Source organism: Castanea sativa, chromosome 9 (assembly GCF_040712315.1).
Source record: "Castanea sativa cultivar Marrone di Chiusa Pesio chromosome 9, ASM4071231v1".
NCBI classification, from domain to species: Eukaryota; Viridiplantae; Streptophyta; class Magnoliopsida; order Fagales; family Fagaceae; genus Castanea; species Castanea sativa.
Window position 1 is genome coordinate 44569003 of NC_134021.1, and position 20158 is coordinate 44589160.

General features: G+C 35.7%; 1 protein-coding gene and 1 long non-coding RNA gene across 2 annotated transcripts; one reads left to right on the forward strand and one right to left on the reverse strand.

The window, feature by feature from the left end:
• Positions 1-13267: 13267 nt before the first annotated feature.
• On the reverse strand, positions 13268-13576 carry LOC142609279 (uncharacterized). The gene has a single exon (XM_075780858.1). The coding sequence runs from the start codon at positions 13574-13576 to the stop codon at positions 13268-13270; it is 309 nt and encodes a 102-aa protein (XP_075636973.1).
• A 1436-nt stretch (positions 13577-15012) lies between these two features.
• Positions 15013-17412, forward strand: LOC142610981 (uncharacterized). Its single transcript, XR_012839926.1, has 4 exons — positions 15013-15279; positions 16226-16627; positions 16731-16911; positions 17044-17412. It is a non-coding gene; the product is annotated as an uncharacterized LOC142610981 (long non-coding RNA).
• The last annotated feature ends 2746 nt before the right edge of the window (positions 17413-20158 follow it).

Below are 20158 nucleotides of genomic sequence, written 5' to 3' on the forward strand. Positions count from 1 at the left end.
AGATGGCCGAGTATGGCCCTTAAGAAGCTTCCGGCGTTGGACAGGAATCTCCGGCGATGGTGCAGGTGCAACTGTGTGATTGGTTGAAGTGCATGTTGAATCTGGGATATTGGTGTTTGGCGCAGATGTTGTAATGATCTTAGTAGCAAAGGACTTTTCAATATTGATCCGGCTGTCGCCAGTGGTCGGAGAAATGGTCAAGGCAACAGATGTTGTAATGATGTCAGTAGCAAAGGCCTTTTCCTTGATCTGGCTGTCGTGGAAGGCAACAGTTGGGGTAATGAACTCAGAGCTTAACTGGTCAAGTGTAGCGGCTAAGCTTGAGTTCATGTAGGAACAAATGGCAAGTACTATGAAAAGGGATGCAACAAAGAATTGTTTAGAAGATGGGCTTTCCATCTCTGTGTGTGAGTGTGGAGTGTACTACTTTGTGTAGGGGTAATGGATGAAGGGTTAACAATATATATATTTATATAAACTTTGCAGGGGCCTTCATTTGAGGATACACTTATTTGAGGATACACTTATTTGGAACTCGTCCCAAATATCTCCGATGTGCAAGTGCAAAAAAGTTTCCCCTGTTACACATTATTATACATTGTTGAAATTGTTGAAAGGGGTGGCTTGTGTCCAATGGACACGTTGGATGGGGGAGCTGGATGGTCTTGAAAAGCATGAGCCGAAAAGTTCAGACGGCTGTTAAGATCAACCAGGACAGAAAGGGAATAATGCAGATTCTCTTCCCCATTGTAACACCTTTCGAGAGCACGTGTCCTTAAAGACACGTGTTGTGTCCCTGTGATAAGTACGACGATGGGATTACATCATCGCTCATCCTTTGTCGTTGAATTCTTTAATCCATTCCCGTGCTTATCTCATCGACTCAACTACCACATTATTTTATTCCTCATATATTCAAAACTTAACAGACATTGTGTATTAAACTAGAGTAAAACGATGAGTGTCGATTGACTCGATTCCCCCTTGCGGACTTTTAAAGGCAACACGCTAAAATTGATTGAAGTTGTTTAGAAATGCATAAGGGATGTGAAAGTGGAAATTATTTTGCAAGATTTTAGGTTATGTTTACAGCTATATATGCCTTAATAATATGTATCAACTTTCTTTATGACCTTAAGATTTGGTGTGAAAGCAGTGCACATATAACAGCCTTGTTATGTGATCTTAGATGCCAATTTCACACGAGATCCATTATTAGTAAATGTAGCATATATGTGGGAGACTAGCGTTTGATAAAATAATTTTCGGTTGTTTGTGAGATTTATATATCCACCCATTGGTTATGTTTGATCCAACCAGGGCCTTTATTTGATTCACAAAAAAAAAAAAAAGACCAGGGCCTTTATGCCCTCACATTTAAGTATTGCTCAGAAAGTGTTTTCAGTAAAAATTATGTGTGCCCTTTTTTTTCCATCACAAATGATTATTGAAAATATATTAGGAAAAATAGTAACGACATTCAAACACTTACTTCAATATATATATATATATATATAAATAATGATGACTATAATTGCCACTTAATATTTTTTTTCAAGGGATTAAGCAGTGTAATTATTTATTATTAGGGCACGTTGTTGTTAGTGACTTACCAAATAAGTTTAAATCAATGATGATATATACACACAAAATAGGTTGAAGTTATACACAATATAACTATGTATCATTCAAAGTAATTTACTACAAGATAAAAAGAGAAAAGAGAACTCTAATTCCAAGGGAGATGTGTCAATAATGCATGTTATCGGCCACAAATTTTTTCAAAAATCTCGATCTCAACCCCAGGAAGACGTGAATTACAATGATTGAAAATACACCAGAGAGATATTGGAAATGGAACCAATTTAACCTAATTGAACTGCCAAAGCATGGACTAGAAATCTAAATTAGATTTAAATGAGCAAGATATAAAGAAATTAATAATATAAAGCATGAATCAAGTTTAGGATTTTAAAAACCACATGCGCAGCTTCTCAACCATCCGTTAAAAATTAATATGCTAATATGGGTCTTGTTAAAAAGTAGAAACCATGCATCACAAGCTTGCTAATGGCACTGATAAGAACACCTGATGTGGAGGTTGGAAAGGCCATCAAAACGGCGCGGCACTCAAATTTGACCCAAACTAAAAAACATTAAAAAAAAAAAAAAGTTTTTTAATGCAAAAGTTGCGCATTCAGATGCTTCTCTTAGAAGAAAACGGGCCGACTAGAGTAGAAGCAGCTCAGTGTCTGTTTTGCAAAAAGACAAACTGCTTTTGGCCACAAAATATGGCAAAAGAAGGACTCGCTTTTGGCTTTGAATTGTCAGTGTTTGACGAAGACCAAGGTCACAGTTACAACTCACAGGCAAGTTGGCAACACTGAGATACTAACTTGACGTACCCTTAAATAATTGTTAATAAATTATATGAAAGTTTTTATATTATTTTTATAAAAATAAAATAAATTGTCAAAAAATTAATTATTTTATTATTTTTTGGTAAAATTTTTCTAAACATAGTACATAAGCCAATACTATTAATATTTCTTTTTTCTTTTTTTCTTTTTGAAAAGAATATGTTAAGAAGTGATCATTGCAATCCGGTGCATTGAACTGTTACCAAAAGCAGATAAATACTCTTTTCAAGTGAATGTTGTGCAAATTCCCAAAGATACGCTTAAGTAGCAACTTGTGATTAAGTGTGTAGTGCCTTTTTTTTTTTTTCTTTTTTTATGGGAAGTCCGTAGTGCCTTTGGTAACCAATTTTTTTAGGATCACACACTCTAGTCTACCACTCCTACTACAACTTGCACATGTGTCATTCCAACACAAAAGTAATATTTGTAGTAGATTCTGCATTTTCTCTCTCTCTCTTTTTTTTTTTTTTTTGAAGTATCTTTTCTTATTGTTCTATTCCCTATGGATTAACTTGCTGGGTCAGTCCAAGTATACAATTAATTATGAAAGTTGATGACAGAGATTCATAACATCAACCAAGAAAATTAACCAACTTATAGACCCAAAATTTTTTTTAAAAAAATATCAAAAATTCAAAATGAAACTGTAGAATGGTGTGGTACTGGTGCACGAACTTCGGTTAAGATATTGGTTTTGAAGGAGAAAATCAGACCAACCTGAGATCAGTCAAAAGGTATCTTACGAATAGCTATAATGTTTGAATACTTTATTTTTTCTAAGAGATTAAAGAGCGACCCTCTTTCTCTATCCCCAAAAGCACTATTTGAATAAGTGCTTATCCCACTCTCTTTTAGATCGTTTACATTGCACCCACGAATGAAATGTTGAAGTTATAATGGAGAGCCTCAAAAGACAAAAGTGAGTCCAAGAGAGACTAGACAAGAATTTAGAATGTAGAAAAAGTTTCTAAATTGATAAATCCTCACAAAGCCATTAAGAATCTTTGGAGGAGTACTGTTTACACTCTTTCACGTGTTTTGATGGGGTTTTAGGTGGTTGCCTTTACATGTATGTCTTTTTGGACTTGGTTTTGAAAGTGATATTGAATAATAAAATTCCAGCAATACCTTTGAAGTCTTAAACTACTTGTAGAATTCTAGGGTTCAAAAGTACTTTGGTTTTTTTTTTTTTTTTTTTTTTTTTTTTTGTATTTTATGTTTTGGGGTATTTCAGTAATTTTTTAGCTTTCGGGGGTATTTTGGTCATTTTGTGAGTTTTGGGGGGTATTTTGGTCTTTTTTTGGGGTTTTGGGGGGTATTTTGTTCTTTTTTTTTTTTTTAGGTTTTGGGTTTTTTTTTTTTTTTAAGGTTTTGGGAGTATTTTGGTCATTTTTAAGTTTCGGGGATATTTTGGTTTTGGGGGTATTTTGGTCATTTTTTGGGTTTCGGGTGTATTTTGTTCATTTTTTAGGTTTTGGGGTTATTTTGCTCATTTTAGAGATTTTGAGGTATTTTAGACATTTTAGTGGTTTTTAAGCATATTTGGTGATTTTAGAGATATCGAGGGTATTTTAGTCATTTTAGAGGTTTCATGGGTACTTTGCTCATTTTAGAGATTTTAGGGATATTTAGGTCATTTGAGTAGTTTTTGAGCATATTTGGTAATTTTAAAGATATTGGAAGTATTTTGGTTATTTTTGAGGTTTCGTGGGTATTTTGCTCATTTTAGAGATTTTGGGGATAATTTTGGATGTCTAAGGGTATATTGGTAATTTTGGAAGTGTAGGGGTATTTGCGTCATTTTAGGTATTTATGGGTACTTTGGTAATTTTGGAGGTCAAGAGGGTATTTAAGTAGTTTTAGAGGTATTTGGGTCATATTAGATTAAATTAGTGAGTTACTAATTAAATGGGTTGGATTGGTAATGGATAATTACACACCAAATCCATTTATGACCCCATTTGCCACTCCTAAATAAAATACAGAACCTTTATATGGTTTGACACTCGTACGCTTAAATATTAACTTGTGATTAAGTGTGTAGTGTCTTTGGTAACCAATTCTTTTAGGATCACACACTCTACAACTCCTACTACAACTTGTACATGTGTTAACTTGTGCTTGGATTACCATCATCTACACATGGGTCAACTATTAGAGTATTAGTACTTGATAAAAAGTAACCACAATTTTGATGTCGTAATTGTGAGTAATTGTCTATAACTTTCACATAAACCCTTTTTTTTTTTTTTTTTTTTTTTTCTGCCACTCACAATTATAGCAAAATTGTGGTAAAAAAATTTTGGTCCTAGATTTTTTTCCTTTGCTTTACCATCAACATTTAACTGACTTTTTAGCTGATTTTTGGAGTCCTGCAAGGGGGAAAAAAGAAAGAAAAAGAAGCATTTTTATTTTTTATTTTTTATGTTCAGGTTGTGTCCAAACGCTATTGCTTGGGACATTTGAGAAATTACAAAATTTACAAGGCTAAAACAACGTTGTTTTATAACGGTAACTATAGCTTAAAGTACCCTAATATCTTGTCCATCATCTGTTAGTGACTGTGATGGAATTAAAATTTAGGGGAGGTCACTTCGAGGGGACCTGGGCCTCCAAAGAGAGAGAGAGAGAGAGACCAAAGTATTATTCATCATGAACAGTTACAATGTCTTTCCCACCTTTATACTAATCTCATACACTAATTAACCACCCGGATTATTAGCTAATCAATCCAACTAATCCAATAACAACCACTTATTGTCTGACCTGGCAAATGCTTTCATACAACCCATACTACATATAGATGGTACAAACGCCTAACATCATCATATGTTTGTTCATTTGTTCATTAAGGGCATGTTTAGTATGTTGTAATTATTATTATAATGTAATAGAAATAAGTATAACAAGAAATGCAAGAAGCACTAATGAAATAATGATCCCCATTCATAATGTTTAGTGAGTAATTGAGTATACTAGAATAGAATTCTAAAATATTATATTTTAGTCATATTTCCAAAAATATCCTTTCTTTTTGTGAGGTTTTCTAAGCATTTTATTATAACTAAATTTAACAAATTATATGATTATTATGCTGTTCAAAATTAATATATTGGTACTTCAATTAAACTTGTTTGACGATAAGTTAAAATAAATGCTTATAAAAAAAAGATTAAGATAAATGAATTAAATATTTTTTTTTGATGAATTAAAGATGTACACAGTATACGATTTCTTATATTTAAAAATGGTTAATTACAGTAAACTCACTTATGATTTGTCTTGAAATCACTTTACTTACCCGTAGATTGATAAATGTCACTTTATCCATTTGTGGTAAGTTTCTTTTATTTTCTGTAATCCACCTCTATTAAAAACAAGAGTAAACATGTATTTTTAATTTTTTTGTATCTCTCTTCTCCCAAAACATAAAAAAAAAAACTAAAAAAAACAAAAGAAAAGAGGATCTAAAAGCAAGATTTTGTAGAATTTAAGAATAAACATAATATTGCTCAAGAACCCTAAATGTCTGTGTAACACTAGAAGAAAATATTATTAAAGGAAAAAATCACTTACTACTCTTTCCATTACTTCTTATTTGACTTTATTTCTCTCTCATTCACACACTCTCTCTCTGTTCAGTTTATGTCTCTCTCTCATCTCCCACACTTTGGTTTAGATAGGCAGTAGCTTTGGGTCACGGTTGCAACGGAGGAGCCAAGAGTGGTTGTATGGGTTTGGGTTTTGATTTGTGGAGGAGGAGCATGACTGATTTGGGTCTGGGTTTTAAGGAGCGTGACGTGTAGGTTGCGATTTAGGTTTTGGTGGTGGTTGATCTGAGATTTTGGGTTGTTAAGGTGAACGCGGCTTGGTTGCAGTGTCATCGTGGGTGTGGTGGATTGTCGGTGTTGCTAGTGGTGGCTCCATTCCTTTGCTCAAAACCAGATCCATGATAAGCAGATCATTTTAGAAATGGAGTGAGCAGCACCCATGAAGATCAACCATTGAAGATCATGTCTTCTTACATCCAGTTTCCATGTTGTTAGGAACAAAATTTGATGTCACCTGCCATCATTTTATGGTTTGTTTGTATGTATTAAATATCAATGAGGCAATGATAGTGGAAGTCTTGGATTGGGTCATGGATGATTGAATTTCTTGGTTTGAGTTTTGCATTTGATTCAAGCCTATTGTTATGGGGATTTGAAAGCTGGAATGAAGGGTGTGGAATCACCGTGGTGCTTGGATTTTTTGTGGGTTTTTTATTTGCCTTTGAAATCTGAATTTATTTATTTATTTTATAGGTATAAAGATCTGATTCTATTGCTAAGACCCAAGATTTATCGTAGGTTTTTGTTTGATTTTATAAAACAATCACTTTTTAATCTTTTTTATCTTGTCTTTTTATGTTTTTTCTATTTTGGGAGAAGAGAGACATAAAATAGGAGCAGAAATACATATTTACCAATATTTTGAACTGAGTTAGGTTACGAAAAACAAACAAAACATATCTTAGGTGGGTAAAGTGACACTTTTCAAATTACGGATTGACAAAACGATTTCAGGTCAAATCATGTATAGGTTTAGTATAATTACCCCTTTTAAAAATATAAAACTAAAATTGAAAAAAAAAAAAAAAACACCATCAAGCATTATTTTAGATCATTTTGTTATCTTGAAATAAAGATCTAAAACTTCATTTTTGCGGTTGTGTTAAAACAAAAGGAATAAAGGAGAATAAACAAGAAAAAACTAACATAGTGGAAAAATGAAGAACGAAGAAAAAAAATGTTAGAGAGAGAGAGAGAGAGTTGTTTTGCTTGGGCATTTTAGGAATTTATATTTTTTAGTTATTACCTAAGTTAAGGAATCAATCAAAAAAAAAAAAAAAAAACTATTAGGACCATTTTAATAAGTATTAAGGAACAACTGTTTTTCATTCTAAATAAATAGCTATTCCTAAAAAGTAACCATTTCTTGTACTAAAAATACAACTAAATAATTTAATAGTTACTCCTAAGGAATAACTCACTATTCCACTATAAGAGCACGGGCTAACATAGGCTACTTAATGCAGAGTACAATAACTTACACAAGCCATATATTGGCCTCTTCTTGATAGGAGAAGTTTCTACCATATCTATCAAAATTTTCTTTAAAATATTTCTCATGAACATAACAAAAAATATGTATCTTGTGTTCTTTATCGGTGGAGAAAATGGGACATAAAGTATTGTAACTAGAGTAATTGGGCATGTGAAATATTGTAAGTATGGATCGTTACATTAGTACTTCAAGCTATGAAACTTTCTTAGGAACTCACAAGATAATGAAATGCCATTAATTTCATGAACATTACATAGTTTTGAACATTTTTATATTACATCTAATTTAATCTAAATAGGTAGATACATTACATCCTAAACCCTTTTTAGCACATGGGCCAAATAAAAATGGGCTGACCCGGCCCATTGACAAGCCCAAACCATTCAACAATTCTTCTTTTAAAAAAAAAAAAATCGACTAGTCCACCTCCCTCTCTTTTGAGCTTTAAGGTTTAGGGCCTCTCACTAAAACCTTAAACCCAAGAACTGTAGAACTCTAATTCTGTCCCCACTAGCCAGGTTCCAGAAATTGCATCGACAATTCCACTTTCCTCTCTCTCTGCTCTTTTTTTTTATCTCTGATTTTTTTTACGGTGTTGGTTTTGTTCATAAAGTTCAGTAACAAAGGGAAAATAAATTTTTAAATAAATGTAGTGTGATTGCACTTCGGAGAAAAAAATTCTCTCCATCGATGAATGATAGATTAGGGGTGAGAAAATTGGATACTTTTAAACCCAAATTTGTTAAGTATTTTGGGAGGAAAGACTTCAGCTTTGGAAGTGAGTTACCAGAATATATAAGTATGGTGTGAGGTTGGGGACAATTGACAATATATTTACTATTTTTGTTGCAACCTTTGGAGAAGCGAATGGCATTTGCAGGACATGAGACCAATGTTGTTTTTTATCCAAATAAAAAATAAATAAATAAACGAAATATCTCCAATTAAGCAAAATTGTAGTTAACATTATATTTGAGAACTAAATAATCTAATGTACTAGAGTTCTAACCATTTCCTTTTCAATACGAACAACCAAATTAATGAATTATTAGAAAATCACTTGTTTGACAATAAATTTTACCAATTGAGTTGATTATAATCCATTAATAGAATTTAATTATTAGGAATATTTCTAATTTTTTCATCATGATAAACTATTTTCTATATATCAAAAGTTTTGTGTAGTTCAACTTACATTTCCTAATATTTTTAAGGGGAATCTTCAAATCTCTATCCTCCAACTATTAGATTGTTAAAAAATACTCTTAATCACAAATCACAATTGTGTTTGTTTGGTCACATTTTTGAAACCTTAATTAAAAAGTGAAAATAATGTTATTTTAAGCTGAATCAGACCAACCTAACCTAAGTAAAGATTTTTTTAAAAAAATAATAATAATAAGTCTTTGTGAGGTTTTCTCCTAAAGCAAATTACAAAAATTACTATAAATTTTGCTATACTATTATCTTTGGAGAGTTGATGATTCAATGAATTTAAGCTTTAGCAATTTATTGGAAATTTTGCTATACTATTATCTTTGGAGAGTTGATAATTCAATGAATTTGAGCTTTAGCAATTTATAATAAAAGTTTGGTATCAAGAACCTTGCGGTTGAATTAACACTTTCTATGTTGACATTGAAAGTTAAAATTTTTATTTTTTATTTTGGCTCTTAAATCAAAATTTTTTAAATATTTATTTATAATATCAAAATGATAATGCCAAAAGATTTATAGTTCAATTGACAATCTTTAGTATTTTCAATAGAAAAGTCCATAATTCATATTATCCACTGCCATCGTAACTATCAAATTTATTTAAAAGGCAATAGTAATTACGCGGAATTAAAAAAAAAAACACCCTTCCAAACTCTCAAATGATAAAATAAATAAAATTTGGAAAAGCTACAATTTAAAGGGATTATGTAGTTTTAATATACTATAAATTAATTAATAATAAAGTTTGAAAAGTGTTAAATTAAATAGTATTGTAACAAAAGCGCGAATTATTACCCATAGACTTGTTGATTATAGTTATATTGTTGAAATTTGTTTTCGATTTCAAAATTATAACTAAACTCTATCTTTTAATTCAAACTATATATAAAATAGCAGAAGCTTTTTTCTTGCAATTAAGGCCATTGAGACATGTAGGAAAAACTACCCGCTTAAAATTCTAACACGTGTAGAGTTCAATTGTGAAAAGTCATAAAGAAACCGTTTAAAACTCACTGCTTAACCCATCGCTTTACTTAGTGTATATAACAAAAACTAATCGGCTGTTCAAAACAATATTTCACTTCCAATTTTATGAAAAACAGCGATTGATGGAGAGATCATAAGGCAAAGAGAGAAAAATGTGAGGATTGCCATTACCCGCCATTTTGGCCTTCCATGATCATTCGGTCTCTCACTGACATGCTATCAGTAAATTTTGATTTTTTTTTAAAAATTTTTACTTTTAAAAAAGGAAATTGGCGTTAAATATTATTTAGACTTGGGATTGTTTTTGCTATATGATTGTTTTTTCTTAAATAATTTTCTATACCTTTAACATGTTATATTTTTATAATTTTCCCAATAAAATGTAAATGTTTAATTTTCCGATCTGGGTATTTCATAACGCTTATTGAAAAATTATCATAGTTTTTGTGTTCGGATAAAGCTATTTCTTGTAAAGTATTTGGGATTTTCAGTTATGTGTTAATTTTGTTTTTGAAGGTGTCAAAAGCCAAGAAAGTGTCAAATTCTGGAAATTGGGTTCCTAGTTTTTTTTTTTTTTTTTTGTTGTTGGTAGTTGTTGACTTATTGTGTTGGGTCTTTAGGAAGTGGGTCCTTGTTTTTAAGCACATGAATGTTATATACCATTGTATAAAGAGATTGAAGGAAGGAAAATCCTCAAGCCACATCTGAGGCTCTTCCTTTTGCTGATGAGATAACGTTGCTATCTCTTGAGTTGCACAGTTACATTATTTTCTGCTTAACTTGGAAAGAAATACATTCAAGGCTTTAACATGTGTTGCCTAATATCATCTAGCAGTAGTTTTGCGTTATCATTCGATATGTTCAATTAGTGATTTGATAGATTTATGTAATCTGAGTGATTGATTGTATGGTCCCCAGTTGTATACTCCTGTACTTGGATCACTCTATTCTTTGACATTAATAAAACTTCATTACAGAATTTATCAAACAAAGAGAAAACTTGCTACATTTGTAATTGCATTAACCAGCTCAGTGTCTTCACATTCCACAATCACTCAACTAAATCCTGTGACGTGGCTCCATTACGTCACGCATGAAAGAGTTGTAATACGCATTCTTTTAATCAACTAGGAATCACAAACTCTCTTAGACAATGCAGCAAACACTTCCTGCACTATCACAAATCATGGCTCCCACACCCCCAGTCCCATCTCTGAAGCTCAAACCAACAACATATAGCTTAAAACAGCTTGTATCAAGAGCTTACTACTTAACTAGATCTGGATTGAAGTGAATCTCATGCTAGTTCTGTTCAATAGATGACATGGCTAACTAGACAGCACTAGAAGCTGTGATGTTAGGCAATGACATAGCAGCCCCATACAAACATCATTCCTATGATCCCATAGTTTCCACCCAACTGTGAGGAGGTTCTCAAGACAAGGAGACTCCCAATTTTTGAAAGCCTAGGTCCTTGTTTGAAGGATTCCCAAACTAGCGTACCAAGCAAAATTTTGGATCTTAAGGTGCACCTTTAGAAACCAATCATATTCCAGAATCATTTTCTCATTTGAAACACTTTCAAAAGTCATATTAGGGATGGAAACTGAAAAGAACTCAAACTGGAATCCACCTTCTTGCTGACTTGACTTGAGAAACAGAGGAACTCAAAAATAGGCAAAACTGGGAGGTTCTGACCTTGATTGACCCTTTGGTACAGAAGGTCAAGTGTTGAACGGCACTTTAAGGCCTTCAAATGACACTTAATTCCCAGATGAAAGCGCCAATATGTCTTGCTTTCTTTTGTTTCCATTGTCCTATAACTGATTCTTGATAGTTAAATGCACATGTTAGGAATTGTAACTTGAATGGGAAGCTCAGATTAGGGTTAATTCATATATCAAGGCGAATAAGTCAAAGTTAGAGTTAGTAACAAGTAGCACAAGATTCATTAAAAAAAAAAGTAGCACATGCATGGATCAATTAGATCAATTTTTGAGCTCATTTTATAGATTTTTTTTTTGTTGCCAATTATCAAGTAATTTTTATTGCCGAAATTCTGGGAAACCAGCACCAACATACAAAATGGATTACAAAGCAAACACACAGGCCAAAGCCAAAAACCAGAAACTAACACCACGTTCACCATGGAGGCAACACCAACTACAACTACACATTGAAACACCAAAACTAAACAAATTAGCAGCTAAGGAAATACAACTAAAGCATATTTATTCAGTAGCAGCCTGCAAAGAATATAAATCCAGCTTACTCAGGCCAACAATCCGTCTACCAGAGATACAACAAAATATAATAAGCCAAGGAGACCACAGCAAATTTCTGTAACAACATTCCTGCAACCAGCTAGACCATAGCTGATACTCAGCACATTCATTATCTTATAGGGGCTTGATGCTTGAGGCTAGCTTTTGCAAATCCCCATCTATAGCTTGTTTCCCTATTAACTCTGGAAGCAGCATTGGTTTTTCCACCCTCAATTCAAGGTCTAACCTGTTTTTTGACTTCTTCCCCATATGTTCCTCGGATCTAAGCAACCCTTGGAATATAAGAGCATTTGAATGGGTGCAGCGATGAAGGGTTGCTGCACTGAGTCCTAGTTTACCACAATCTTATCTCAAGGAAGTGACATTTGGAATCCCAATCATCAGCAATGGATTCCTGACAACACATGAATTTAATTTTCCTCCATTACCTTTTGGAAAAGGAACACTTGGAGAATAGATGGTTTCTGTTCTCCACAGCTGCGCTGTAAAGGACACATAGCATGTGCCTGCCAATACCCCATTTTTTCAATCTTTCTCTGGTCTTCAGCCTGTCCTTTGTTGCCAACCATGAGATGAAAGCAAGTCTTGGTATAGCTGTAGGAAACCAAATAACTTTCCACCATTCTACTTTAGGATAATCCTGCTAATCCTAAGCACAAGCAACAATGGACCCTATTCTGGAAGGAATCCACCAAGCCTTATCATTATCCCCAAATTTGATCATAGGCAACTTGTGTAGGATAGTAACCAGGTTTTTTGACCTAACAGGACCCCAGTTTAATTTTCTACCATTCATGACACTAGCTAATATGGCATTCACAGTGCTGGCAGCTTCATAGACCACTCTATGACCAAACTTGTCCTAGAGAGGCCTAAATAGGTCTTGAGCTTTCAAATTTTCCTCCACCCCACCCTTAAGAGCAGTCATGGAAGCTCCTAACACACCAGAAGCTTTGGCCCTTAAGAATTTGCAACTTGACTTATGCAACTCTTAAGGATTCAACTTGGGTGAAGAGAAGCCATATGAATTTCATAATGGCTGCCGTATCCCATTCCTCCACCCTTTTAAGGACATGACCACTTTCCTTTTTAGGACAACAAACAGCATCCCAAGCCACTTTTTCATCCTGTACAAGACCATCAATACCTCTCCAAAAGGAGAATAGCAAGACCCTTACCCCTGTTAAAGAAACTCACTAGACTTCAATTGATTGCTATTGAGAATGAGGGAGATGAGATGAATTCTTTAGCTTATGCCACAAACTTCTCAGGTACTCCAATGGCAGCTAAGCAACGCAGAGTCCAAATGGATGGAATCATATATTCATATGCCTTCATGAGATTCACCTTTGTAAGGCATCTGGGAATACCCACCGGCCTGTGATAGTTTTTCACCAATTCCTGAGCAAGAATAATGTTTTCTGCAGTGCACCTATTAGGAATGAATGTTGTCTGGTTATTTCTAATCATATTAGCAAGGCATGGTCTAAGTGTATTAGCAAGAATCTTAGTAGTGCACTTGTATATAAGGTTGCAGCAAGATGTAGGCCTAGTCCCCATTTTTGAAGGATTTGGAACCTTAGGTACCAAATTAGTGATGGTTGAATTTGAATTAACCTCTTTGAGCAGCCTCCCTGTGTTGAAGAAGGATAATACAGCATTAGTGTGTTATGACCCAAGATGATATTCAGGATAAATTGTTATTTGAATTTGAAGTATTTAAATTTAGACTTAGTGATAGATCTTTATCTGAATAAGGTATTAGTAGATTAGTATTGTTATTTGTTTATATTCAAATTGATTCCTGTGTTTTAGGATAGGATTAGTTTCCATGTTTTAGGATTTGTTGATGAGGTTATCTCATCCTTGGCTATTTGTGTACGTTAAATGCATTAATGAGAAGCAAGCAGAAAATTAACCCCACATGTCTATTTCCTCTCTTAAGTTCAGGAGATTGGTTATCTTAAATTGAATATCTATTATATTCATTAAATTATCCCAGTTCACAACATAGTGACATCCTCCTTAACAATGGGCCAGGATCTTTTAGAGAAGTGCAGTAAACCCATATAGACTAGAGGCTTTGTCATCCTTCATTGAGAAGATGGTATCCCTGATTTCATAAGCAGTTCCCCCATCCTGCAGCAGTTCCTTTTGCCTGCAAGAAAATTGTATGGATAAAAAAATTAGTGATCCTTGCAATATCTGAATTATAGAGCTGAGAGGGAAGTTGGCCCAATAGTTTTTTGTAATAGGACACAACCAGCTCTTTTTGATTGCTTCAAGGTCTTCCAGCTTGACACCGTCTACATTCAGCAAACATCTAATGGACTCTATCGAAGAACCCAATATTTTGATCCCCAAGTTTAAGCCAAGTTTTTATTATTATTTATCTCTGCTTCCTATATGATTCCTCAGCATTGCTATTGGTAGAGGAATATGTGCCAAATGAACAACCATCAGGATTGGAGCAAGTCCCTGTATAAATACTCAACTTGTAATTCTAATCTCATTAGTGAATAGTGATGCATTTGCTTGGATCTTTCTCTCTTGAAATCTCTGTAATTCTCTCCCCAGTTCCTTCTCGATCTCATTCTCCCATTATCTCACAATTAAACTCTAGTCTAGTTTCTTCTTCAATCCTATTTCTCTAATCTCTAAACATTCAAACACCTAAACAACAAGTGTGATATTTACAATAACCCCCTTCGACCTAACAGATGCTTAGATAAAGCTATCTATATACGCCGCATTGCATCCCATCTTTCCTGAACAAATTGTAAAAGCAATTGTAGGACTAGTTTGATTTGTTCCCCTCGACCCACTGATTTCAGTAGTCCTGGTAGTAACATTGTTTTTTTTTTTTTTTTTTTAAATTAATTTTTTTATTATTAATCTTTTGTACAGGGCTTCTGTCATTTGCAAATGCTTGCCCTGAAATAAGCAGGGCTGCTGTCAATCTTTTTTGCTTATTTTGTGTTGATTATTTTCACTTTCATTTCAATACGGAAGGTTGTTGCTTTGTTCAAGATTATTGAGAGATTGACCTTTATTCTTTGTTGGTAACAATTCCTTAACTGTAGCTTTCACTTTATTTTCTCAAATTAAGTTACTTATTACAACTTCATTTGGAAATTATTTACTCATTTTACCCAAAATTTATTTTCCATTTTTCTGTTCATTGCAGTTTTGCACTCTCAATTTTTCACTTTCTGCTGTTATAGCAGAGAAAATTAGTACAAATGAAGTATATATCTGAACTGGTAAGTGATCCAACTCCAATTGTTTCTACTTGCAGGGCATGTGAGTGTAATGTTGGAGGAACACCTCCCATCTCTTCCATCCCACTCTCTGCATTGGGAGTTTTGGATGGAGATGGACTATGTTCATCTTCTATGAAAGAAAGTCTCTAATAAAAAAAATAAAAAAGACTATATGAAATAATCAGTGAATTTTCACAAAAAAATAAGTCCAATTATTTATAAGTGATCACTTTTCTTACTTTTCAAATGAAATGAATGCTAGGAATAGAAATTTATTATATTGTAATACTTGTTAGTAGGTAGTACTATAATTGTAAGTATTGTTGGCATTTGTTTTTTTAATTTCTCCTATGTTGAGTCAACGAATTCAATGAAAAGCTAAACTTTTACCCTTTTTTTTTTGTGGTAGAAGCTAAACTTCTACTTTACTACTGTATGTAGATGCAGTTATTTTACTTCATTTAATCAAAATGACAGTCTTATCCATTTTTTTGTTAATCTAAGGTATTTTTATCTTGTGTAAATTCTTTTAGTTTCCTACTTCATTCCTGAGTTTTAGAAGTTTTGTTAGCCTACCACTCTAACAGTCATAGGAGATAATTTTTAATTACCAAATGATGTCCTGTTCAATTGGAATGTAAGCTTATATGTGCTTCTATGGATTGCTTGTTAGTAATTCAGTAGAACATGATTCGTAGTTTATTTAAGCCACAACTCTATGTTCTAAATGAAAATTGTTTGGATGAGAAAGATATTGCTGTCAAATTTTTTAGTTCTATTAATCGTTGATTGCTTTTAGCAATTATTAAACCAAAATCTCAAATCTCAAATTTCAATGAATAATGAAGATAGGAAGGGAACCCCTTCCATACCAACTTGTTCAAGATGATTGAGTTCGAAGGTCCAAAATATGCTAAGAAGGATAATTTGCTGATAAAATTGTCAGATGATGCAAACCTCAACCATTTGATGCAGTATCAATCCCAAAGTATGGCCCAATTCAGGATGCAGAAGCAGTTACAAGGCCTTTTGGGCATTTCAGCAATGGTGGTTCCATAACGATGGAGGCCTCTCATGCCAAGGCTCCTTGAAGTCCTACTAGTACTACCTATCAGAAGCGAGTTATTAGAACAGATTTTAGAACACAAATTCCTACTCTTCAGCCACCAAAGTCACCTGAACCGCCGATACGTGCCAGAAATGAGGTTCAGAATATGATGCAAACTGAGCTCACTCTTTCTACAGGTTTCCAAACACCCAACTTGATTGGTAGTGCAAATGGTAAGGGATCTCAAATAAGGAGATCACTGCGGACAATTGGAAAACTGATTAACGGCTCTGAGAAAAGGTGAGACTAGTTTGTTTAGGGGAAAAAAGGTTCTTTTCTTATAATAGAGAGGAACTCTGGCTGGCACAGTATATCATTTCAACATTTCAATGTAAAATCTCAGGAACCAACAGAATTTGATGGAATCCAGACACCCATCAAAGGTGCTACTAATGTCATCGGTCCCAAGTCACCAGTGACAGCTAATGCTAGGACTCATAGGAGACAATCACTAACTGGCATTCCAGCGTCAGGGTCTGACAAGTCCCGAAGATCTTTTCTTGGAGGGAAGTCAAATGATTCTGGTAAGTAAACCAATACAAGTGTCATTGCATGAGATTAATATTGGTTACACACTGACACTATCCTTAAACCATATTACAAGCGAAATCTTCTTTGTCTTTAAGATCTGAGATCAATGTTGTTTTCTTTTGTAGACACAAAAGAAAATAGGAATGCTAAGACACCTCCTCCAGTACACCCATCAACAAAGATAAGTAAGAGGTGGCTATAGATTGTACGATGATGCTAGTTGTATGACTGTAGCGGTGCTTTGACTCGAAGCATACTGACATTGCTGACATTTGAGTTACAACATACTCCAACATTTGCCTAGAAAAAGAATTTTGCTGTTGGATTGTGTTATCTGACGCGATCAACATGCTGCCCATGTAGAAAGGGAATAAAATGTCTACTTGTTATCGATCTACTTGATTCTATAGCCCAATTTTGACTGCAAAATGTCTTTTGCTTCTTGTTAACTAATTCTTCATCACTTCATGTAAAAATACTGAAACGCTGTAATTTTTTTTGTAATAAAAGGTGAAGGGGATAAAAATAGTAAGTGGACGGATATAATGAGGACGGATCTATTCGCGACTATGACGGTTAACTTTTGCTGAGTATCCGTCATATGAGAATTAATTGCGGGTTCCAGGTGGCATGTAATGTGATATGCTCCCGATGAACTTTGGCTTTATCCCCACGCAAACGTGCACACTTGGACTTCTTGCGACACACGCTTGAGAAGACTCCTATATGGAAATAAGCTTGAGGAGGAAGTTGTATCCTAAAAGAAAGGTAATTCCGCTCAATATAAATACCTCCGAAACCCTAAATATGAAGGTACGCATAATATTCTTAACTCTGGCACTCTAGGGTTAAAGGAAAAAGATTCTAACTTGACCTTTGGAGTGTGTTCGGCCGACACCACACCGGTGCTCTCTTCTAGGTCCTTTGTTTTCCTTTTGCAGGTATTGCTTTCGTTTGAGGAGAAGCGCTTGCAACTCACTGGTGATATTTTCGGCATCATCAGTTGGCGCCGTCTGTGGGAAACACTAAGGAAGAAAAACTTCGGATTATTTTAGCCTCGCTCTATCCCTGAGACAAAGAGTTGCATGGCACTCACCCGATCGATGACAAAGAACAACAATCAAGGCGATGAACCACGCGCCACCGCTTTGAAGAGGCAGGTCCAAACGCTTGCAGCGGCTGTTGAGCGCCTCACTAAGCAGAACCATGATTTGGAAGAGCAGTTGCGGCAAATAACTGCACATCAGAGCGCACCACAGGAAGATCAGGAGGGAGCTAGCCCCGAAGGAAGGAACGCGGAAAGACCTGAGGGCAGCAACGCTCCGACTAGACCCGAGCGACAAGAAACCAATCAACCACTTGCTTTAGACCCTGTGCCGACTCACATAGCCACCGAAATGCAGGAGATGAGGGAACGTATGGATGCAATGATGAACGCCCTTAAGGGACGGGTATCCAGCAATCTGGACGACCTAGTCCATAGAACGGATTCACCATTCACAGCGTTGGTGAATTCATGCCCCGTCCCTTCAAAGTTCAAAATGCCCCATGTGGAAAACTACGACGGATCCAAGGACCCGTTGGATCACCTGGAGTCTTTCAGAACACTAATGCATCTTCAGGGTGTACCGGACGAAATCATGTGCAGGGCTTTCCTCACCACCTTGAAAGGGCCTGCGAGGGATTGGTACAGCAAGTTGACGCCTAATTCCATCGGCACCTTTAAGGAATTAGGTGCACAGTTTGTATCACACTTCATTGGAAGTCATCGACACAAGAGGTCTATTGCATGTATACTGGGAATTAAACAACGAGAAGGTGAGACATTGAGGTCTTATATAGCCCGCTTCAATAAGGAATCCCTCTCGATAGACGAGGCGGACGACAAGACACTGGTGGCAGCATTCACAAACGGGTTACAAGAGGGTAAGTTCTTATTTTCCCTATGTAAGAATGACCCAAAGACTATGTCCGATGTCTATTACAGGGCGACAAAGTATATGAACGCGGAGGATGCCTTGCTGGCCAGAGAAGACTACAAACCAAAGAAACGGGAAAGAGAGGAAGATATGAAACCAGATAACGGACGAAAAGTGGCTAGAACCAGAGATCGGCGAGAAGACCGGAGACCCAAACCACCTTCAGGGAGGTTCACAAGTTTTACCCCCCTCATAGCCCCAATTGACCAAGTGCTTATGCAAATCAAAGATGAAGGAAGCTTGACATTCCCGGGCAAATTGAAGGGAGATCCGAACAAGAGGCCAAGAGATAGATATTGCCGCTTTCACCGTGACCACGGCCATGATACGACGGATTGTTATGATTTGAAACAACAGATTGAAGCCCTTATAAGGCAAGGAAGGTTGCAAAGGTTCGTGAGGAAGGAAAGAACTGATCAGCCCCAGGAGCAGAATCCTAGACGGGAAAACGAGCGTCCCAGACCACCGGTAGCAGACATACGGATGATAATGGGGGGCAACGCTTAAGTAGGATCGTCCAAGAAGGCTAGAAAGACTTATTTACGGACGGTACAAAGTGTCCAGTCAACGGGACCTTCATTGGAAAGAATACGGCGGAATGACTCCAGTATCGAGTTTTTTGAAGACGAGGCCCGGCGCCTTCACCACCCCCACGACGACGCGCTTGTGGTTAGCATACAGGTAGGGGACTTCAACGTCCACCGAGTTCTAGTAGACAACGGGAGCTCAGCAGACATCCTTTACTATCCTGCGTTCCAGCAGATGGGGATTGCAAAGGAGCGCCTGATCCCGGCATGCGCGCCCCTCGTCGGCTTTGGGGGAACCCGGGTCCATCCTTTAGGGTCCGTCACATTGGCGGTGACGGTAGGAGACTACCCACGACAGATAACTAAAAATGTCTCCTTTCTTGTGGTTGATTGCTCCTCAGCATACAACGCCATACTCGGACGTCCTACTCTCAACGCGTGGAAAGCCATCACTTCAACCTACCATCTGATGATCAAGTTTCCCACTGAACATGGGGTTGGAGAACTACGCGGAAATCAGGTAACTGCACGGGAATGCTACGTGGCCATGATGGAGATGGATGACCATGTACAGACAATGAGCATCGAAGAACAGAGAACAGTGGCAGAACCCGTGGAGACATTGGAAGAAGTCCAACTAGATGATTCAAGGCCCGATCGAACCACCAGGATAGGAACCTCGGTCGACCAAACGATTCGACATGCGCTCCTACTGTTCCTTAAAGAAAACCAAG

Coding starts and splice junctions, on each gene's coding strand:
- LOC142609279 (XM_075780858.1), bottom strand. CDS start 13,576: ATGGGGACTAGGCCTACATCTTGCTGCAACCTTATATACAAGTGCACT.